Source organism: Thalia democratica, chromosome 4 (genome assembly GCF_965202585.1).
Source record: "Thalia democratica chromosome 4, ktThaDemo2.hap1.1, whole genome shotgun sequence".
Classification (NCBI taxonomy): domain Eukaryota; kingdom Metazoa; phylum Chordata; class Thaliacea; order Salpida; family Salpidae; genus Thalia; species Thalia democratica.
Window position 1 is genome coordinate 46,964,023 of NC_139168.1, and position 19,718 is coordinate 46,983,740.

At 26.2% G+C, this 19,718-nt stretch overlaps 1 protein-coding gene across 1 annotated transcript; it reads left to right on the forward strand.

Annotated features, from left to right (window-relative positions):
- Positions 1-8,602: 8,602 nt before the first annotated feature.
- On the forward strand, positions 8,603-12,694 carry LOC145835246 (large ribosomal subunit protein uL14). Its single transcript, XM_082942810.1, has 5 exons — positions 8,603-8,645; positions 11,014-11,097; positions 11,761-11,889; positions 12,069-12,182; positions 12,553-12,694. Exons 1-5 carry the CDS (start codon positions 8,633-8,635, stop codon positions 12,633-12,635), a joined length of 423 nt encoding a protein of 140 aa, XP_082798936.1. The 5' UTR covers positions 8,603-8,632; the 3' UTR covers positions 12,636-12,694.
- The last annotated feature ends 7,024 nt before the right edge of the window (positions 12,695-19,718 follow it).

Here is a 19,718-nt window from a genome sequence, read left to right on the forward strand (position 1 = left end):
GATTTGCACGAGGGAACAAAATTGCACGAAGACGGTTTTGCACCAAGGGTCTATTTTGCACGATTACATTTATTGCACAAAAATTAAAAAAATCCAAAAAAAAAAACATACAGAAAAAAAAAAAAGATTAAATAATAAAAAAAAAAAGTTACTGACCGATGGTAGGTGTTAGGGGTAACAGTGAAATTGAAAACAAAAATAAATAAACAACTTCTAAAATTTATTATTAATAAAAATAATAAAAATAAAAAAGCTACCGACCGAGGGTAAGGGTTAGGGGTAAAAGAAATAACAAAAAAAAAATAACAATAATAACAATAATAATAATATCAATAATAATAATAACAATTATAATAATAGTAAATACAACTTACCGACGAGGGTAAGGGTTAGAGGTAACAGTGATAGTAAAAAAAGAAAATTAAAATCTAAATTTAAATTGAAATTAAACAAAAAAAAATAACTCGTGGAAAAATGTCTCCATGCAAAATTGTCTGCTCGTGCAAAAGAGTCTTCGTGCAAAAGTGACCCTTCGTGCAAAAGTATCTTCGTGCAACTTTATCTTCGTGCAATTTTATCCCCTTGTGCAAAAGTGTCTGCGTGCAAAAACGTTTTCGTGTATTTTTGTGCACTCGTGTAATTTTGTCCCCTCGTGTAATTTTGTACTCTCGTGCAAATTTGACAGCCACCCCTAAAACATAACTGTAGCAGTATTGTTTTAATATGTCAAATGATGTGGTTTAATAAATCAATATTACCAAAACCTATACAGAAAACTCATAAAAACAGTAGACGCTTTAACATATGGATACATGTTACGTAATATGAGTAGTTTCATTAACATATTAAAAAAGTACTACCAAAACAGTGTTTCTTAAACTGATTTCCATAATCGCCCCCTTGGCAAAAAATAAAAAAGTAATTGACCTCTATTCAGGGAGCGGCAGAAATACTCTACCTAGTGTAAATTTTAAATCTCTCGTCGATTATCCCTCGTACCTTTTTTTTACTCTTCATTAAAAAGTCCAGAATATCTAGTGAAAGTTACTTGTCGCTGCCTTACTAGTTATTGCCCCCTCCCTCGATATACTAAAATATTCAAAAAGAGTCGATATTGTCGTTTTTTTTTTCCAAATCTAGTTTTAATTTAAAGCTTTGTTAAAAACATCTATATCCTCAAACAGTGGGAATGGAAAAAAACTTTTATTTAAGTGCAAATTTAAAATAGTAATTAAGTTCTTGGTGAACAAAAAAACATGTCCATTGGTTAATTTAAAGTAAACTTAAACATTTTTATCCCTTTTTGCCGGTCCTACTTAGGATTCAACGTATTTAAAATGTTATCATTGATACAATATAGTATTAAAACTAATAATACTTTACACGAGGTTAATAATAAAAAAAGTTCTCATGTAGCAGACCTCTATATCTCACAAGCTATACAATTATGTTATAACTGATTTATTAAATTTAATAAAATGTTTTAAAACAAAATCAATAATATATAAACTTTTTAAATAACTTTTTTAATAATTTAAGGTTAGTACTCATTTGAGCTATTCGAAAAATTAAGATAAGTTTTAATTTTTTAGAAAAACTTAAGCTCGTATTGTTTATTGAACGAAAAAAAGTTAAGTGCTTAAAATGTTTGGTTTAACGACATATAAAAAAAGTCAATTTTGTTATTGTTTTTAGTTTAACTAAACAGAATAAAAAAAAGTGTTAAAAACAGACAAAAATTTGCAACACAAACTAGTTTTATATATTAATCACAAAGTAATAACCAATAAAAAATGTTATTGATTTGAAACATTTTGATAGAAATTATATCTCTTAAATAGTTTCAAAGCATGTTTACTAAAATAAAAATTAAGTAAATGCTTGTTTAATGAAATAAATAATTGTAGTTAATAACTTTATATTAGATAAAATTAAAGTTCTAAAACAATCTTTTTTTCGATTTGTTTACAAAAAATAATCATTGTTCTTTAAAACTATATTAAATGATGTAACATAGATAACAAGTAACATAAGAAATATAGGTATCGAAGTAAAATATGTACAAACGTAAAAATATGTTCAACATACAAACACTGAAAATATTTATCCCCTCTACACATGACAAACTTCACATAGACCGTAAAACTTCCACGAGCTCCATGCAGTTATGGAACAAGGGATGTCGTTCAACGAAGCCTGGTTGTTGCTGAGGTAAATATGCGCACAATCCTCAACACCATTAGCGTTGTCAGGTTGGCCTCTCTTCCAGTAATAAAGACTTTCCTGGTTTCTGTCCCCTGCGTCATGCACCTCCCCGTTCATCAGTGACCACTGTCTTTCACTTTCAATGTCATTGTATGCGATCCATATGGCGTGTCTGGACAGGTCCATTTTTGAGGTGATGAACGCTCGGATTTTACTGTTTTTTCGGTACATGAGAGATTAATAAAAAAATTTTAAATAAATGCCAGTTTTATTTTATTACTGAAATAGTAGTTTTCCTTAAGGTCTACTTTAAAAACTAAAAATAACAGCACAATGGTTTTAACATAGTTACACACGTTTAAGAAAAAAATCCGTTAGATCTAGTATTTTTCGATATTTTTTCAATCATAAAAAAAGAACTTATACACAACAAAACATTAAAAGTGTGCTGGTGTTTAACCCAAAACCTTAAATATCAAACTATTATTATATTAATTTATTTCGCACAATCATTAATTCAACAAAAATATAATAGAGCTTATTTAAGAAGTTTTGAAAACTCCAGTTGAATACAAAATTTCAGACTTTTTACTAACTCATGAAAAACTGCACCATTAGGTCCTAGGTTCCTATGAATGAGGTCGCCCCCATAAGACTTGCATTCAGACCTGGCCTGATTTTAATTACCCTGATTAGTGAACTTGTAAATGCAGTTTCCTATTGAAGCGCCCGATATCAGGTTTGCCACATGGTTCATCACGACTGTGACGCAGTTTAAATTGTTATCAAAATTAACTCAAAATAATTTTTTTAAATATCTGAAAAGATGTATCCGCGAAATCACTATTTACAGTTTTAATTTAAAAAGCAAAAAAAAACAACGAACTATTGTTAGTTTTTTTATCGTTAATGAATTTAAACTAGTTTTGAGTTATCACTTTACAACGAATTTTAACTTGTAAAAATATATGTAGATGAATATTATATTAAAGTATTTTACTACAAGTAAAGAGTTTAGCAATTATTCTATAAAGTTTAATATTATACAAAAGTGGGGCATAGCCTAAGTATAATCTAGTTGATTTTTTGAACCACTGGAAACAATATTTAAAATTTACTTGTTATAAATTATTATGTTGTAGGTTTGTAACTTTTTGCGGCAGTTCAAATATCTAAGTTAAATTGAAAACAATTCCAGGATTTCCTTTTTCTCCTGTATGACCGGGCAATCCTTTTTCGCCTAATAACAATTTTTATCTAAATTACTTATGGAAAAGTAATTACCAATGATTTACATAAATCTAATGAACTGGGACGACACATTTTTCACCAAAGTCATTATTTATGAGATTGATTGTCATTTATAAACTTTTAAAATAAAAATAATAATAACAATAATAATAATAATAATAATAATAACACTAATAAAATGCTCAACAATCAGTTATTTTTAAAGTTTTTAAGTTGTATTCTAAAATTAACCTTAACCGCTTTGAAAAAAGACTAGTATACTTTATACAATACTTTGTTAAAAAAAGTAATGTAAAAATTTAAAAGCAAGTTAGATAAAATATTTGAAACAAAACTCAACAAGATAAACCTTTTGGTCTTTTTTTTCCTCTAGCAGTTTGTGAATTTGGTAGGTTTCCAATTGCAGTGTTTTCTCCGCAGTTTTTAGTAGTTATGGTGGTGATCACTTGGCATTCCTGTGAAGTGACTGGAAACACTTGGTTTAAACAAGCAACAAAACATAACAAAAGTGTTAAAGTTACCATTTTTTTAGTTTTAGGTAACCTAAATTTTTTTTTAGTGCTTATCTTGTTCGAGTAATAACAAAGTATAACTAAACAATTTATTAATGTTAATGGTTATAAGCTTAAAAGTAATATATTTATAAACATTCACTACTCTGTTATTACTGTATATAATACTTTGTTATACTGTATAGTTCAACAATACTCAACAAACTTTCGAATTATTTATTAATCTATAACAGGGTTTCCCTAAGTGTGCGATACCGTCCCCTAGGGGCGATTTTAGTAAGTTAGGAGGTAGTAATTAGTAAAGGGAGGAGGGGGGGGGCGATTTTAAAATTTTAAAACTAACACTAGTTGAGATGAAGAGCAAAAACATAAAAAAGGTCTTAGGTGTTTTAAATGGTAGTTTTGTTTGAGGAGGCAATAGCCTTTTTAATTTCTTCGAAAGGGGCAATTTAAAAAAAAAGTTTGGGAAACCCTGATCTATACTACAGATAAATATAACAGTCTACTATATTCTTTGATCATTGAATCTTTTTAAATACAAAATCTAAAGTATTGTGTATATACCGAAAATAAGTTGACAACACACACCTTTCTACAAACGTAACAAAAAACACGTCGTACTTATCTATTAAGCTAGTAATATTTTTATCTATTTTAAAGTAATATTTTTGTCTAATACAGGGTTTCCCAAAGTCGTCAACACCGTCCTCTTAGATAAGTCGGAATATTTTATATACTTTATTTATTTTATGTAAAATTTATTTCAAGAATATAAATGCTACAACGTTTAAGAATGCAAGCTTAATTCTTTTGATTTATTAAAATCATTTTAATTAAACTAACTGTAATAGCTAAACAAAAATTATATTAATTTAGCTCAACTACTCTAAACAACATGTTTCTCACAAGGCTACTAATTGTAGTTTGTTGTGAAAAGAAAACTTGCTTATAGTTGAAATATTTTTTGTTATTTCCACGCTTGAAAAGATTTTGTTTTTCGAGACGTAACTGAGGTCTACAGTATAAATAAAACGCAAGATGGTACTTTAAACTACTTAAAGTTAGAAGTTGCAATTGATTTTTTTTATTTTGATAAGGATTTTTTCAGAGCGTGTTTTGACTGGTTCCTGTTCTGTTTCCTGTTCGATCCTGAAAAAAACTATATAAACGTAATAAAAAAGAAATTAATTATAGTTTTGTTTTTTTTTAAAGTTTTTAAAAAATTCATATTAATACTTTAAATTATTGATATCAATAAAATTTAGTTTATATTTTTATAAAGAACTCCGTAAAAATGGTGTAGTTTTATAAGTATTTTGTTGAAAAAAAAAGTAAATTTTATATAGAAATTTATAATTACAAACGAAGCACATTTGAAATAATAAAAAAGTTTTCATTTAAAGTTATCCTATCAAAAGTGTTCTAATAAATTGTTTTAAAATGATTTTACAACTCCACAGGTTTTATTTTTAACTAGGAGTTTTTTAATAAACTTATATATAAAATATTGCTTTTAATTTTTAACATTAGAAAAATCATACTTTAGTAATTTTGGTTTTTTCATCAAGATGTAAAATAATTGTTCACGTCTGTTATTAGTTTTTTTTTTAACTTAATCATTATAACTGGAACTGTTTGACTTATTAATTTATTTAGATATGATTAATTATTTTTTTCTTCTTATTACTAATATTTATTAGCACTTCTATTTTAGTTTTTCATGTATAAAAGATTTTGTTATACACCTTAGCTTCATAATGTAAGGCAAATTTTCACTAGTCAACAATAACACGACTTAGCTTTATATTTAAACTATTTTAACAAAAATAAAAGACCTGGATTACTAATTAAAATTTTACAATCTGTTATACAGGTATTTTTAAGTTGTTAAAAATTTAAACTTTTTTATGTACCTGAGAAATTTTAAACAGTTACGTAATTTTTTAATTGTGCAGCCCCACTGAAAAAAAGCCTAGACAAACCACTGGTCCAAGGACCTCGTGTACGAAAAAAACCTTTGGGTTATCGAGTCTTACACAATGGATACAGTTTAATACTTTGTCCAGGACAAGTATGAAGCTTTTTTTAATAATTTTGACAAAGCTTAGATTATTTCTTAAATTTAGCTAAGTTTTTGTTTTAGTTTTTAAATGTTGAGTAAGAGTTTTGTTGAAACTTATTCTTTTAAACAATTTACCTTAACAAATAACAATGTAAATTAAATTATAGTTTTCCTACTTTAAAATTTAGTTTGTGACGTTTCTTTCTTATTAGTTTAAACTTTAAAGTAAATAAGGTAAGTTTGTATTAAGATGTCAGCTGTATTCAATTATAAAACTATAATTAAACTCACAATATTAGGTTGGATAGTTAAAAAACAAAAATAGAAGTTTAATCAATCGTTTTGCTAAAAAAGCTTAATTATTTTTAAATAAAACTGAAAAAATATATTTCCAAGTCATGAAAAGTGAATTTTTATTTAGCAACTGCTTAAAACTTAAAGCAAAAACAAAACTTGACAAAAATTCAAAAAAAAATATTGTCTTTAGTTAAAGCTAATTTTAACTAGGTCATAGAATGTTAATTGTTTTGTTGTTTATATTGCGGATGAGTTTTTTTATGTTGAAAATGTATATAATATTTTATTGAAAGACATAAGAAAACGATCAAAGTATCTGATCCTAGGACTTGGTACACGAAAAAACACCTTTCGATTATCTAGTCGCACACCACAGATACCTTTTAATATGTTGTCAAGGACATATATATAAAAGTCTACTTGCAGTATTTGTTTTTTTTTACAATTTCCATAATTTATTTTAAAAAATTATAACTATTTTCATACTATATATTTTTTTGATGGTTATATAGCAGTATTTAATGGGTAAGTTTCAGAAAAAAATAAAACACTACTTTTTTGATATTTATGCTCATATGTAATTATTTCAAAATGCAAAATTTTAACGGGTGAAACTTTTGCACGAATAGTTTTGTAACAACAATTATTTAACCTTTAACTGTAATTACTAGAGTTTTTTTTGTCTGTTAGTTGTGAAACTCAAACTACTAAACAATAAAACTTAAGGCTAGCATAAACCCCCAATCTAAAAAATACATTTTGCAAGGGTATTAATTTTGCTAAATATGCTAATAAATTAATTATATTCAAATTAATTGTGTACAATCTTAGAAACAACAGTTTAATTAAAGCAATAAATTTACTTCAAACTCTTTGTGAATTCATAAAATTTTTATATAGAACGAGATTACCTTTCTAAACACACAATTTTGTTAACAGTTAAACTTTTTAATTTTATTTAAAATTGTTTTGGCACACAATAGAGTATATTGTTTTTGATAAAGTTTAATTTAGAACTTACTTTACTAATTATTTTAGTTAAAAAGCTACTTTATGTTTTATTGATTAACTTAAATAAGCTACTTTAAATATATATAACTTTTTATTACTACATAAAAATAGAATAAAGAAAAAAAATGTTTTGTTCAAAATAGAAAACTTAATTTAATTTAGAAATTTTGATCTTTTAGAAATTCAAATTTTGCTGGCACAAATTTTTATTAAGTAAAAGTATTTGTGATACTATGTCTACAACTTTTATATATTTTAAAAATAAAAGTGTTTAAATTTTTGTTTTATCAAATTATTCAGTCTACTGCTTAATATGAATATAATGTATTTTTCCGGCTTATTAAATTGAAATAGCTTTAAAATTAAGAAACAAACAGTACTGGACATTCTTTAACTTAGAATATTTCTGTTTATATATACAAACGTCAATAAATAAACTGTCAGTAACTTTATATTTATACAGGAAACAAATGTTTTTTATGTTAAAAATTTATATTATAGTTAATTGAACGACAAAAAAAAAACCAACAAATTTTTTTGTAAACCTTAATAATAAATGAAATATTTTAAACTTAGATTGCCAATGAAAAAAAAAACTAGCTTTTTTTAAAAAGTCTGTAATTTGTTTTATATAACTATAATGACTTGTTTCTTTTTTTTACTAGACACATTTTTTGTTATCTATGTTCATTAAATATAAATATTAAAAAACAAATTGTTAAAAAGTTAGAAAAGTTTGAATGTAAGGTTTATCGAATTTTTAGCAAAACCAATAACCAAAAGGTTCTTTGTGCACCAAGTCCCAGGTCAAAATATTTTGAATATCTTTTTTTAGTCGATCAATAAACTATTAAAAACTTAATACTTTATTTATTTAATTATATCTAGTTCTTTAACTTATCAATGAAATTATAATTAAAAGTATACATAAATAAAATACGCAAGCCAGCACTTGAAAAAAAAAAAATTAGTCAACAAATTTCAAAAAGACTATGTTAGAAATATGTTAATTTAACGTTTTTTGCGTACAGGCTTTAAGGTTTTTATTGATTGGAATATTAATTTTCATAGAAAACGTTCTAATTTTTTTATTATTATTTAGAAAAAAAAAAGTTACATCAAAGTAAATGCTGTCTAGATTTTATTTAAGTTTATGTAAAAGTATTATTTTAAAACCAGCCGTGGTAATGGTTACTAATTTGTCTTTTAAAGAAATTTCCTTTTATAAAAAAACCCATATTATCTTTAGGCACATTAAATTTTACACAACAAAGCTCTTTCTAAAACCTACACAATGAGTAAGAGAGGTAAGTACTTTATTGTTAAATTTTCAGATATGTTATGAAAGTAATCTTTTAAGTAATATAGTTCATTTTTATGTTTTTAATTTTGTAATAAATACAATACAGTAGATTTTGTGCATCAGATTCATTTGAGACAGTCCCACCCTTTACCTTACACTCTAACATGATTTTATCATGGTTCATTTAGTTGAAAATACGATTACATCTATAATGATATTTGTATGTTATATAGGTCATCAATGCCAAAATCATCAGTCAAAAATTAAATTTTAATAAAAGAATTCTACTCTTTCTGAACTATTATTTAATAATATTTTTTTAACATATCAATTTTTTATGCTTTCCCACTATGTTTATCACATATTTCAGTTCAATAGCTTATAATTTTAAATTTGATAATTTTTTTGTGATGAACTAGTTTTATGTTACCACTAATTTAAGTGTCAGCAATTCAACAAAATTTTTATCATTTATCAGGAAATTTTTAGTAGAATAGTATTTTCATCTTTAACAGGCAATTAAAAATATTTTTGTTTGCTTGTTAATTATGATGGCTTTTATTTATGATGGCTATATATAATTTTTTTTAAAGAAGTCATGCCTCTAGTAGAATATGTAACCCAGTTTGGTTAAACTTGCAAGTGATCTTATTAGATTCATATAAATTTTCCCTTTTTAGCAGTTGTTATGTATGGTTTAATTGGAATTTTAGTAGGAATAGAGTGTTAAATAACATTTATGTTGACATAAATTTTAAGAAAGTTAGGTACAGGTTCACAGTAGTGACATTGCATAACAAGATTCAAAAATAATGTTTTTTGATTATCAGGTAAATGTTTATAATCATCAAACTTTAAGTTCCAATTGTAAAAACTCATGTTTAAACTTTGTTAGGGTTGCCAAATATCCTAAAAAAGCCTGGAATTTTTAACAATTTAACATGTTTAGTAGTAAAATTTTGATTTGACTCTAAAAATCTTCATGAGTCATTTAGTCATCATCAAAATTGTTTTATATCAAAAATCTTATTTAAAGTAGTTTAAGTAGAGTATCTTTCCAATGTTTTAGTACTATCTAACACAGTTTCTTACCTTAAACTTAACTTAGACCCAATAATGTGTATTTTGAAAAACCTGGAGGAAGTTCTGAATATTTTTTTCAAAAACATTTGAAAACTCTGAGTAGTCCAATTAGCATAAAATACAACTATAACAAGCCCACACATTTAAAAAATTCTAGCCAGAATTATTTGTGATAAAATGTTTTAATGGCTTTAACATCAGTATGAACTCTATCCTATTTATGTTGGTACTAGCCTATCAACTTCTGGCCTAGGGAAATTTAGCCCTTAGAGACACCGGGTTTAAAAATAAATTCAAACAATCCAAAACTTGTACTTGAATTAAAACATTAACCATTTACAAATTAACGACAACATTAAAATAATTTTTTATTTATCCCCACTTAAAAACAATTCTTAAGCTTTCCTCTTGAGCACTAAGTTAAATTAAAATTTAAGTAATGACAGTTTATAATGTGAAAGTGACTTGTAAGGTTTAATTACTAAAATAGTATGGTTAATTATACAAAGCAGCTTGCCACACACCCTAGATGACTCAAGAAAGCTCATAACTCAGATGAATTAAATTTTTTAATCAAACTCAGGCTGACCCGAGATGTTTTTCTTAAACCCTTAGAATTAGACTAATTAAACCACTTTTGATCTACTTGCTAAGTTTTTTTATTTTATAACCATTTTTCTTTAAGGGTAGAAGCTCTCAAAAATTCTTTATATTATATCAAAATATGTGCTTGAAGTACACTTAGGTTGTGGTAACAATAATATATAAACTCTAGTTTTACTCAGTTGACAATTTCTCCTGTAATTGATATAATTACATTTGAAGATTAATTAATAAGAAACTTTGTAGAACATAACTAATATAATTGGGAACTAGTCAGTTAGTTTAATAGAAACTGAAATGTATAAGCTAAATTATGTATAAATAAAATTAAGTACTTTACTTCACTAAAACCTGATCATTAATAAACCTTTTGTTTACACTTGTAAATTTTAAACATAAACAAGCCAGCTCAGTATTTTAATTTTTCAAATGTTACATTAGTGAATAAAACATAAATTGAAACAGTAATAATTTAGTGTTAATACACTTAATTAACTTTTTAAAATAATTTTCAACAAAGTATTTTTATACAATAAAACAATAAGATAAATATAATTAAACAAATAATTGTGCTGTAAATACTGAAAAATATTAATACTTAATGGTAATCACGCTAATTAAATTCTAGACAGAGCTTGTAAATGCTAATGTAATTCTATAATTAATAATTAATATTCATGATTAAGGACGTGGAGGAGCAGTTGGAGGAAAATTCCGCATCACCCTTGGTCTCCCTGTAGGAGCTGTAGTCAACTGTGCAGACAATACTGGTTAGTAAATGGTTAGTTGTTATAGATGCATAAAATTGGCAAACAATGTATTTCATCTGTTATTTATGCTAAATTTTTCAATTTACTGAAATAAGCCTTAAATGCTTTTTTAATTTCCTGATTATATTTATATTTTTTAAAACAACTTTTTTCAACTATTAATCATTTATTCCATTAAATTAAGCAAAGTTTTAATCACCAAAATATTTTTTCCATTTAATTAGCTAAGAGTATGAAGGACTGCTACAGCCTATAATTTTAAAATAAGATCTTTTTTATTAAAAAGAAATAAAAGCTATATTTTTATCATTAACTCTTTACAGTTGAGAACTGAAGTTGTAGTTAATGTTATCATTATATATCTGGTGAATTTGCTAGGTTTATTTGTAAGCTTTTTGAAAATATGTTATTGCTGAGTTATATATTATAGTTAATATTTTGTTACTGTTCTGTTTTTATAAACATAGAAACAGGTCACTTGAAGTTAAAAAAATATAATTCAAATAATATTCAGACTAGTTTATATTTTATACTTACCTATGAAATTTATATAAATGATGCTCAATGACGAAAAACAAGTGTTGGTTCTTATATGTATGTTATACTGGTATAGTTTTTCATAGCAGTATGCAAATTCTTGATATAAAATATAGAAAATTTCAGGTGCCAAAAATTTGTACATCATCTCTGTAAAAGGAATTAAAGGGCGTCTGAACAGGTTGCCTTCTGCTGCATCTGGTGATCTTGTACTTGCAACAGTGAAAAAGGGTAAACCTGAACTCCGTAAAAAAGGTACATATTGTTATTATTTACATTTTTTTTTTGTTAACAACTAATGCAATGATTACACTTCTTTTCATCTTTCGGGTATGAATACCATGATTCCAAACTTTAATATGAGCAATGTTTCAGTAGTATATTAGTGTTTATTATATTTGTAGTTTGTGAGACTTCATATTATTTACTTTCAGTCCACCCTGCTGTCATCATCAGGCAATCCAAGTCATTTAGAAGGAAATGGGGCACCTTTATCTATTTTGAAGACAATGCTGGGGTCATTGTGAACAACAAAGGAGAAATGAAAGGTAACTAATATGTATTAGATATATAGAAAATATCGTGATCATATAAACGAAATAACCTTCCACAGAGCCCACAAAATGGGCTTATAAATTATTTTTTGAGAAAATTTACATTGAATTCAAACTTATGGCTGATACAAACAACAATTATATTGTTTTTCAATAACATATGTTCTGTTATTTTTCAACTCTACTTTTCTCAATAAATTGTATATAGTATATATATTCAATTGAAGAAGTCTATGATGATTTTTACATCTTTCGGGGCATAAATTATATTGCTGAAAAATGAAATACTGAGACAATTAATAATCAACTTTAATGATATCATATGAATTTGATACTGAAATTTAATTAATATCTATCTTAACAGGATCTGCAATCACTGGACCAGTTGCAAAAGAATGTGCTGATTGTTGGCCAAGGATTTCCTCCAATGCCAGCTGCATTGCTTAAAAATGTTTTTTGTTTGCATTTTTATTAAATCGGCTTAATAAACGCATCCTAGGAAATAATTCAAGTGTTTATTTTTTTATGTTTGATAATTCTATTAAAATATTGTTATTTAAAATGTTGTATGTTTAAAATTCTTTAACACTACAATTTTTTTCAATTAAAAGAAAATACTTAAAGATTTCAGTCTACCATAATAGCCTATTATTTATTAATTAAAATATATCTCTTATACTTGTGTAAAAAGTCTACTATAGATCAATTCAGGCAACAACTTAAATTTTGATCAAATTATAAATATATATTAAACCACATATATTCACCAAATAATTTTGAAATAAAAATACCAAATTTAGGGTATAAAGTAATCAGATACTTGCATAAGAGAAAAAATGCTTTGTAATTTTTATACTATTTATAAATTAAGGTAAATGTTTAACAATTGTCCTAATATTTATCAGAGCCGTTTCCAACCCTAATGTTGGTTTATATAAAGAAAACTTATAAATCAAATTTGGTATCTTAAAATTTAGGTAATTTAAAATTATGATTTTATTATAAACAGGAATTTGGCTTTCGAAGGCAAAGTGTTAGTATAAATGCTTAATGGATTAAAAACAAATATGAGAATAAATTTTATTATGTCTGTAGTAGAATATATAAGATAGCAGTTATTACAAAGATTAAGTTCCAAAAGCTCAAACTAAAGTATTTATCAGACCATATCTATTTAGATAATATGAAATTAAGATAAATACTCGAAAATTTAGTAAGTTACACTACTATTCTAAAATGATATGTTGTTTAATCTGGTTATAAGACCAACTAAGCGTGTAACAACGAAGTGTAGCGTTTCTTGATTTGCAAGACTTAATTTCTATATAGCGCCGCACTAATAGTTAATTTACTTAAACTAAAAAACATGATCGTAATTGATTCAAATATGATCAACCTGATCCGACACTTTGTTCCAAAAAACTTTCCTTTTCCATTTTTGGTGACTTCAACTTACCAAATATAAACCGGAATATTCCAAGCACAACCTACAATGACTGTCACATCAGCTTTAATATTTTTTTTCAGATAATATTTTTACACAGCTTTTTAGTTCACCTACACAAAGACTATAACATTCTTGATTTATTGCTATGTAATTATATAGGTTTGGATATAGTTAAATTTCATTCGGTAAATATACCTTTAACCTATTCTAATGACCATGGCATTACTTCGTTTAGCATTAGTGTTGATAAGGGTACAAAGCCATCTTGTGATCGCTCTACACAGGTTATTATAGAGAAAACTGTTTTAACACTAATAATTTTTTTGTGAGCAATAAGTTGGAAAGTTATATATAACAATTCAAAAAAACTTCAAAGCATCTTATGACGAATTTATAAACACAATAAACTTTTCAATCAAACAATTTATGCCCTTATCGAATATAACAATATATCATTTTACTATAAAAAAAACTATCGAGAGAAAAACTAAAACATTATAAACAATGTAAATCAGATAATATAGAAAAACAAAAAAAAAATCAAATGAATATGAAAAAAACAGTTAAAATAGATCATAAAAAAGTTTTTTCCACAACATGAATGCAAACAATTTTTACTGCTATGTAAAATCTTTTCTGAATTGCAAGACGAAAACAATTTACATATAGTATCTGATTTTGATAAAGTCTCTTTTTTCCTAAGGCTTTTCAAAAAGTATTTGTTAAAGAAGATGAAAACAAAAATTTTGATAAAGACTGTATAGAAATGCAAATTTTTTTATGATGAAATTAATAAATCTGTCAATTATTTAAAAGATAAAATAACAAGAACACCAGAGAATATTCCTTCGTTTTTTATTAAATGTACAAATTGTTCTATAATTTTTCCAATATCACTAATCTTTAACTGTTCTCTGGCTACATCTTCTGTGCCAAAAAATTGAAAATTTCATATGTCATATTAATACACAAAAAAGGTAGCAAATACAACCTTTTAAATTATAGACAAATTTCTTTGACAAAAGGCTTTTGCAGAATCTTTGAATATGTAGTTTCTATAAAAATACTTGATATATATTATTTTAATAAATTTATTTCACCTAAACAATTTGAATTTCTCCCTTACTGAACATCCTGTTTTCAATTATTAGAATGCTTACACTCTTGGTTGGTGTCTTTTTTAGGCCATAAGTCTACTAAAGTAATCTATACAGATCTCAAAAAAGCTTTTGACTCTGTCTCTCATATTAAATTAATTAAAATATTATCACAATACAAAATTTATAGCAGTCTAGTTAGTTTGTTCAACGAGTTTCTAAACAACAGAACTTAAAAAGTAGTAATTAATAATACATTTCAGAATATTTACCTACTTTTAGTACAGTCCGTCAAAGAAGTGTTATACCACTACTATTTATTATCTACATAAATGATTTAGCTTCAGAAGTTGATGTTAGCAGCAACATTTAACTCTTCGCAGATGACACAAAAAAATTTAGCCAATCGAAAACACATTTACAGATTTTACAGAAATTTACAGAATTCCTTAGATAAAATTTTCAATTGGCAAAAGGAAAAAAAATAAAACTTAAACCCTAGTAAATGTCAAGTTCTAAATACTCAAAAAAACACTACTACATCTGCTTTTGACTTAAAAAAAAACGACACAAATTTATCTTTAACTAAAGTATTTAAAGATCTTGAAACATTTGTTGCTGAAAACTTAAAATGGAATATCCGTATTAATTACCTTTACCGAGTTGCGTCAACTACATACTTTCAAGTTTTAAAAAGCTTTAGGTCTACGGATATAAACATTCTTAAAAATTAGTTTCTCATATACATTCGTCCCAAGTTAGACTTAGAATACAACATACCAAATTAAGAATATGTTCAAACAAAATATACCAGATTAAACTTCAACCTCTGCAATAATTCTTATACGTCATACCTTGATAGACTAACAAAACTTAATATTAAATCTTTAGAATACAGGAAACTTGAATTTGACCTCATTACTTTTTTAAACTAGTTAACGGTGAAACTACATTTAATATACAATCAATTTGAACCTTATAGAACTAATTACTTACTGAGAGAAAATAGCAAAACATTTACATGCAAACATCATTTCAATAATGAGGCTTGGAATAATTCTATTTTTTTAATCGGTTAGTTGAAATATGGAACAAACTTACAAATGAATTAGTTTATTGCAAAAAAGTTGAATAAATTTGATCAAAGCTAGAAAAAAAAAAAAAAAAAATTTTGTTAGCAACATTTATAAGTAATTTTTATCAACCTTTGATTTAATTTTGAGGTTTAGCTTAGTCCCGTAGTTCAATTTTAAGGCGATTTTCCTTTATTAATGATGATTCTTTTTTCAATGTTTTCAACGGTTATTTATCTGGCCAGTCTATTGTTAATGTGCTTGGGGCTTTAGGTTTTCATTGTTGTTGTTAGTCAATGCATTTAATTACTTAATGTTGATCCTTTAACATCAAAGCGTAAATAAGTATAAGTTTGTGGTTGAAAGTTTTGTTTTTGATATTAATATACAAACTTAATATATACAATATTAAAATATTATTTTATCTTAATTAAAAAAAAAAAAAATTGTAATTTTAATTTTATATGTTTTTTGTTATGTGGTTTTCTATTTGAGTGACCTAGGTTTTGATGCATAGGTCCATCATATGGACAATAAACTTGCAATTATAATAATAAGTAATAGGTTAGATAATTAATTTGGTTACCAGTCCAACTTAGCGGCGACCAAAATAAAAAAATAAGTTGTGAGTTTCAAATTGCAAAATTTACGTAAGAACAACGAAATTATTAACATTTCAAAAAGTCTTCCTGTATTGTTGTTGTAAGTTTCTTGTCCTACGCTGGACCGAGGAATCAAAACTTTGGGCCACTTAATCTAAAAGACACACTAATGAGACAAAAAAGAAAAATACTAATACAAAAATTCACTTCTTAGAGTATGAAAACATAATTTAATTAAACATTTATAAATTAAAATAAACAACAAAGTTAACACTTAAACTTTACTTATTTACGCTTTGGAGTAGAGGGTATACCAAACATCTGGCCAAACTTGTCTTTTCACCTCCTTATTAGCAAATTCGTCATAACATTTTACAGTGATCTGTTAATCCAAACAAAAGCAAACTTAGTTCCACCATATTCCGTTTTAAATCAGATTCCAACATTCTGAACCGCTTAAGTCAATAATTTAGTTAGTGAGTTTGATGCAAAAATCCGTTAGATAATCTGAATCAGGCACTTATACATAAAACTAAAAAATAAGGTTTTGAGTCATTTGGCACACCAGAATGCCACAATTCAAGCAACAATAAAAATTCATTTGATTTTGATTTAGAAATTTGAATTTTTTTCTTGAACCGACATCAACCCGATGCACAAATCTAGACTTTCAGAATTTAGTTATTGCACACTTGTGTAACCTGACAAAATCCTGTCAAGTTCATCCTATTTATCGTCTTCAATATTGATAAAAAAAAATCACTCAGTTTAACACGGTAAGAAAATTTTCCATTTTAAACCGCCTTGATAGGCAAACATTTGCCAGTAAATTTGTGCTCTTTGATAACAAACTTCTGAAATTTTATCCATTTACTTTGCACAATTTTAAATTCAATATTTTTGTTGTTTTTCATCATTTCTTCAAACTGTTTAGCCAGAAATAACTTGTAAAAGTTAAAAAAGTAGAAGACAGTTGTAAAATAACTTCGAAAGTTGAGATGCCTTGAGTTACCATAAAATTTAAAACCCTAAGCACATTAACTATAGACAGGTCAAAAAATATTTATTCCACATATTCAAAAGGACTTATCATTCAAAGAGGCAACTGCTAACACTTTATCCTACAAATTAAATCAATGGTTGATAAAAAACAGGAACAAAATAACTTACTTTTAAGTTTTAGTTATACATACTTTATGTAAACGTATTAATTTTTAATTTCGACCAAAATTGTTCAACATTTTCTCAAGAAACTAATTTGTTTAGAAGGTTGTTCCACATCACAAATGATTTGAAATAAAAAAAATATGCCATCATTACTGAAAACATATCAGCATGTAAACTTTTTGTTATTACCTCTCAGCAAATAATTTTTTTTATAGGATACAAAAATGGTTTGTTAATTAATTATAGTTTCATCGTTAACATTTTCATCGTTTAAAAAAAGTAATGAGATCATTTTCAATGATCAAGCTAAGATGTAACATATTGATGTAATTTGGAATAATCATTTAATACAAAACTAACACCAGTATAAATACAAAAATAAGTAGATAATCTTTAACCGCTCTGATATTTTTATGAAATCACGCGGCCTTTAATAGTAAATTTGACTAGCTAGTATTCAAAAGTTGTCCGAAATTAGTAGATATGAGCATTTAACTATTGAGTTCAAAACAAATAAAGAAGGCACAGTAATCTACCCACAAGGGAGATTGATAACTAATAATTTATTACTTTCGAGAAAAACAATTACTAAGTTTCACCGCTGAGCGGATTTTCAAATCGTAGAACTTATTCAAATAGAATCATTCTATTTGAATAAGATATGAGCATTTCCCAAACTCAAAAATTAATAATCACCTCCTTTATTAGATATCACATCTTTACTAGTTATTTTTTATCTAATTCTTTGCCTCATGATAGCCAAAATCTGATATCTATGCAAGTGAGTTGCTGCATTACTTAGAATTTGATTAAATTAAAAAAGTCTCATTAAGGCATAGGTATGAGGATATTCTGCAATTAACTGCAATATTTGGCAATGATAGTAGCTTAACTTGAAATCATTAACAAATAATTTGTAAATAGATTACAGTGTAGTTTTATGTTATTATAACCACCATATAATAAGTTTTAAACACTAACTGATTAAAATACGCTTTGACAAGAATTTAGTTGGATAGATTTAATTACTTGTAGTCCAGCTTAAACACAGAATTGTACTGCGAGTTCGTGGTCTTTATAAGTTTTATATAGTTCCTTTTTTTAACTTATTTAAGTTTTTCATAATAATTAAAATTAACAGGGTAGCTTCTTATTTTTAGAGGTGTTAGCAGTAAAAATTTTGTGCCTAAAAAAACAGTATAATTAGGTTAATATTGATTTTTTAGGTGACCCCTTTTGTCTCCTGGTGTTCAAGTTCTCCTTGTGTTACAAGTTCATCAAAAGGAACTTAACTTCTCTTCACTGATGAGATATATTTCAACATACTTTTCTCATTGAACTAGTACGTGTGCTGAAGTATGAAATCACGAGGTTTAGCATTATCTTCCAAATGGATCTCAAGAGGATCTCCCTCATTTGATTGACTTAACATGTATTAAATGTAGAGGCTGCATACCTTTGTAAACGCCATTCACGCATCTTACTCACGTTTGTACTTCTAATCTTGAATGGAAGCTTTAGTTTCTAATTTTTTTGATTTGTTTAGAATAGAATTTTTTTTTAAATTAAGAAAAAGGGTACACACTCAGTCCCAGCTCGCACACAAGTACTCTAAGTACAAATTCCACTCGATCAATTCTGACCCAATCAACTATGCACGTCACTTTTACAAAGCATCTTTTTTACACGGAGAGTCATTTTTGCACAGTGTCAGATTTGCATAATTGTCACTTTTCCACGAATCGTCAGTCTTCCACAGGTCCATTTTTTTGCGCCAGTCGTCACTTTTGCAGAAGTGCCAGCTTTCCACAGTTGATATTTAAAAAATTAAGATAAAACTAGGTTTACGAAATTTATGTTAATGCATTTATAAAAAATTAATATTTAAACTAAAACTGTATAAAAAATAAACAATACCTGTTTAAAAATCAATTAAGTATTAATGTAAAAACTTAGACAGAACTAAACATAACTAAAAGGTAATTGAAAATGATTTTAAGTGGAAGAAATTAAAAAATACTAAAAAAAAATACGCACGATTCAGAGAACATACTGTAAAAACAATTTTCGATTATCATTATCTATTTACTACCGATTTAAATATCCACAATTACTTATACGCTGTTAAAGCAACATATTTTTTG

Bases quoted from the DNA above. Each gene is read 5' to 3' on its own strand.
- LOC145835246 (XM_082942810.1), top strand. The intron at 11,098-11,760 runs GTTAGTAAATGG...AGAAAATTTCAG, and splicing joins CAACTGTGCAGACAATACTG to GTGCCAAAAATTTGTACATC. The intron at 12,183-12,552 runs GTAACTAATATG...CTATCTTAACAG, and splicing joins CAACAAAGGAGAAATGAAAG to GATCTGCAATCACTGGACCA.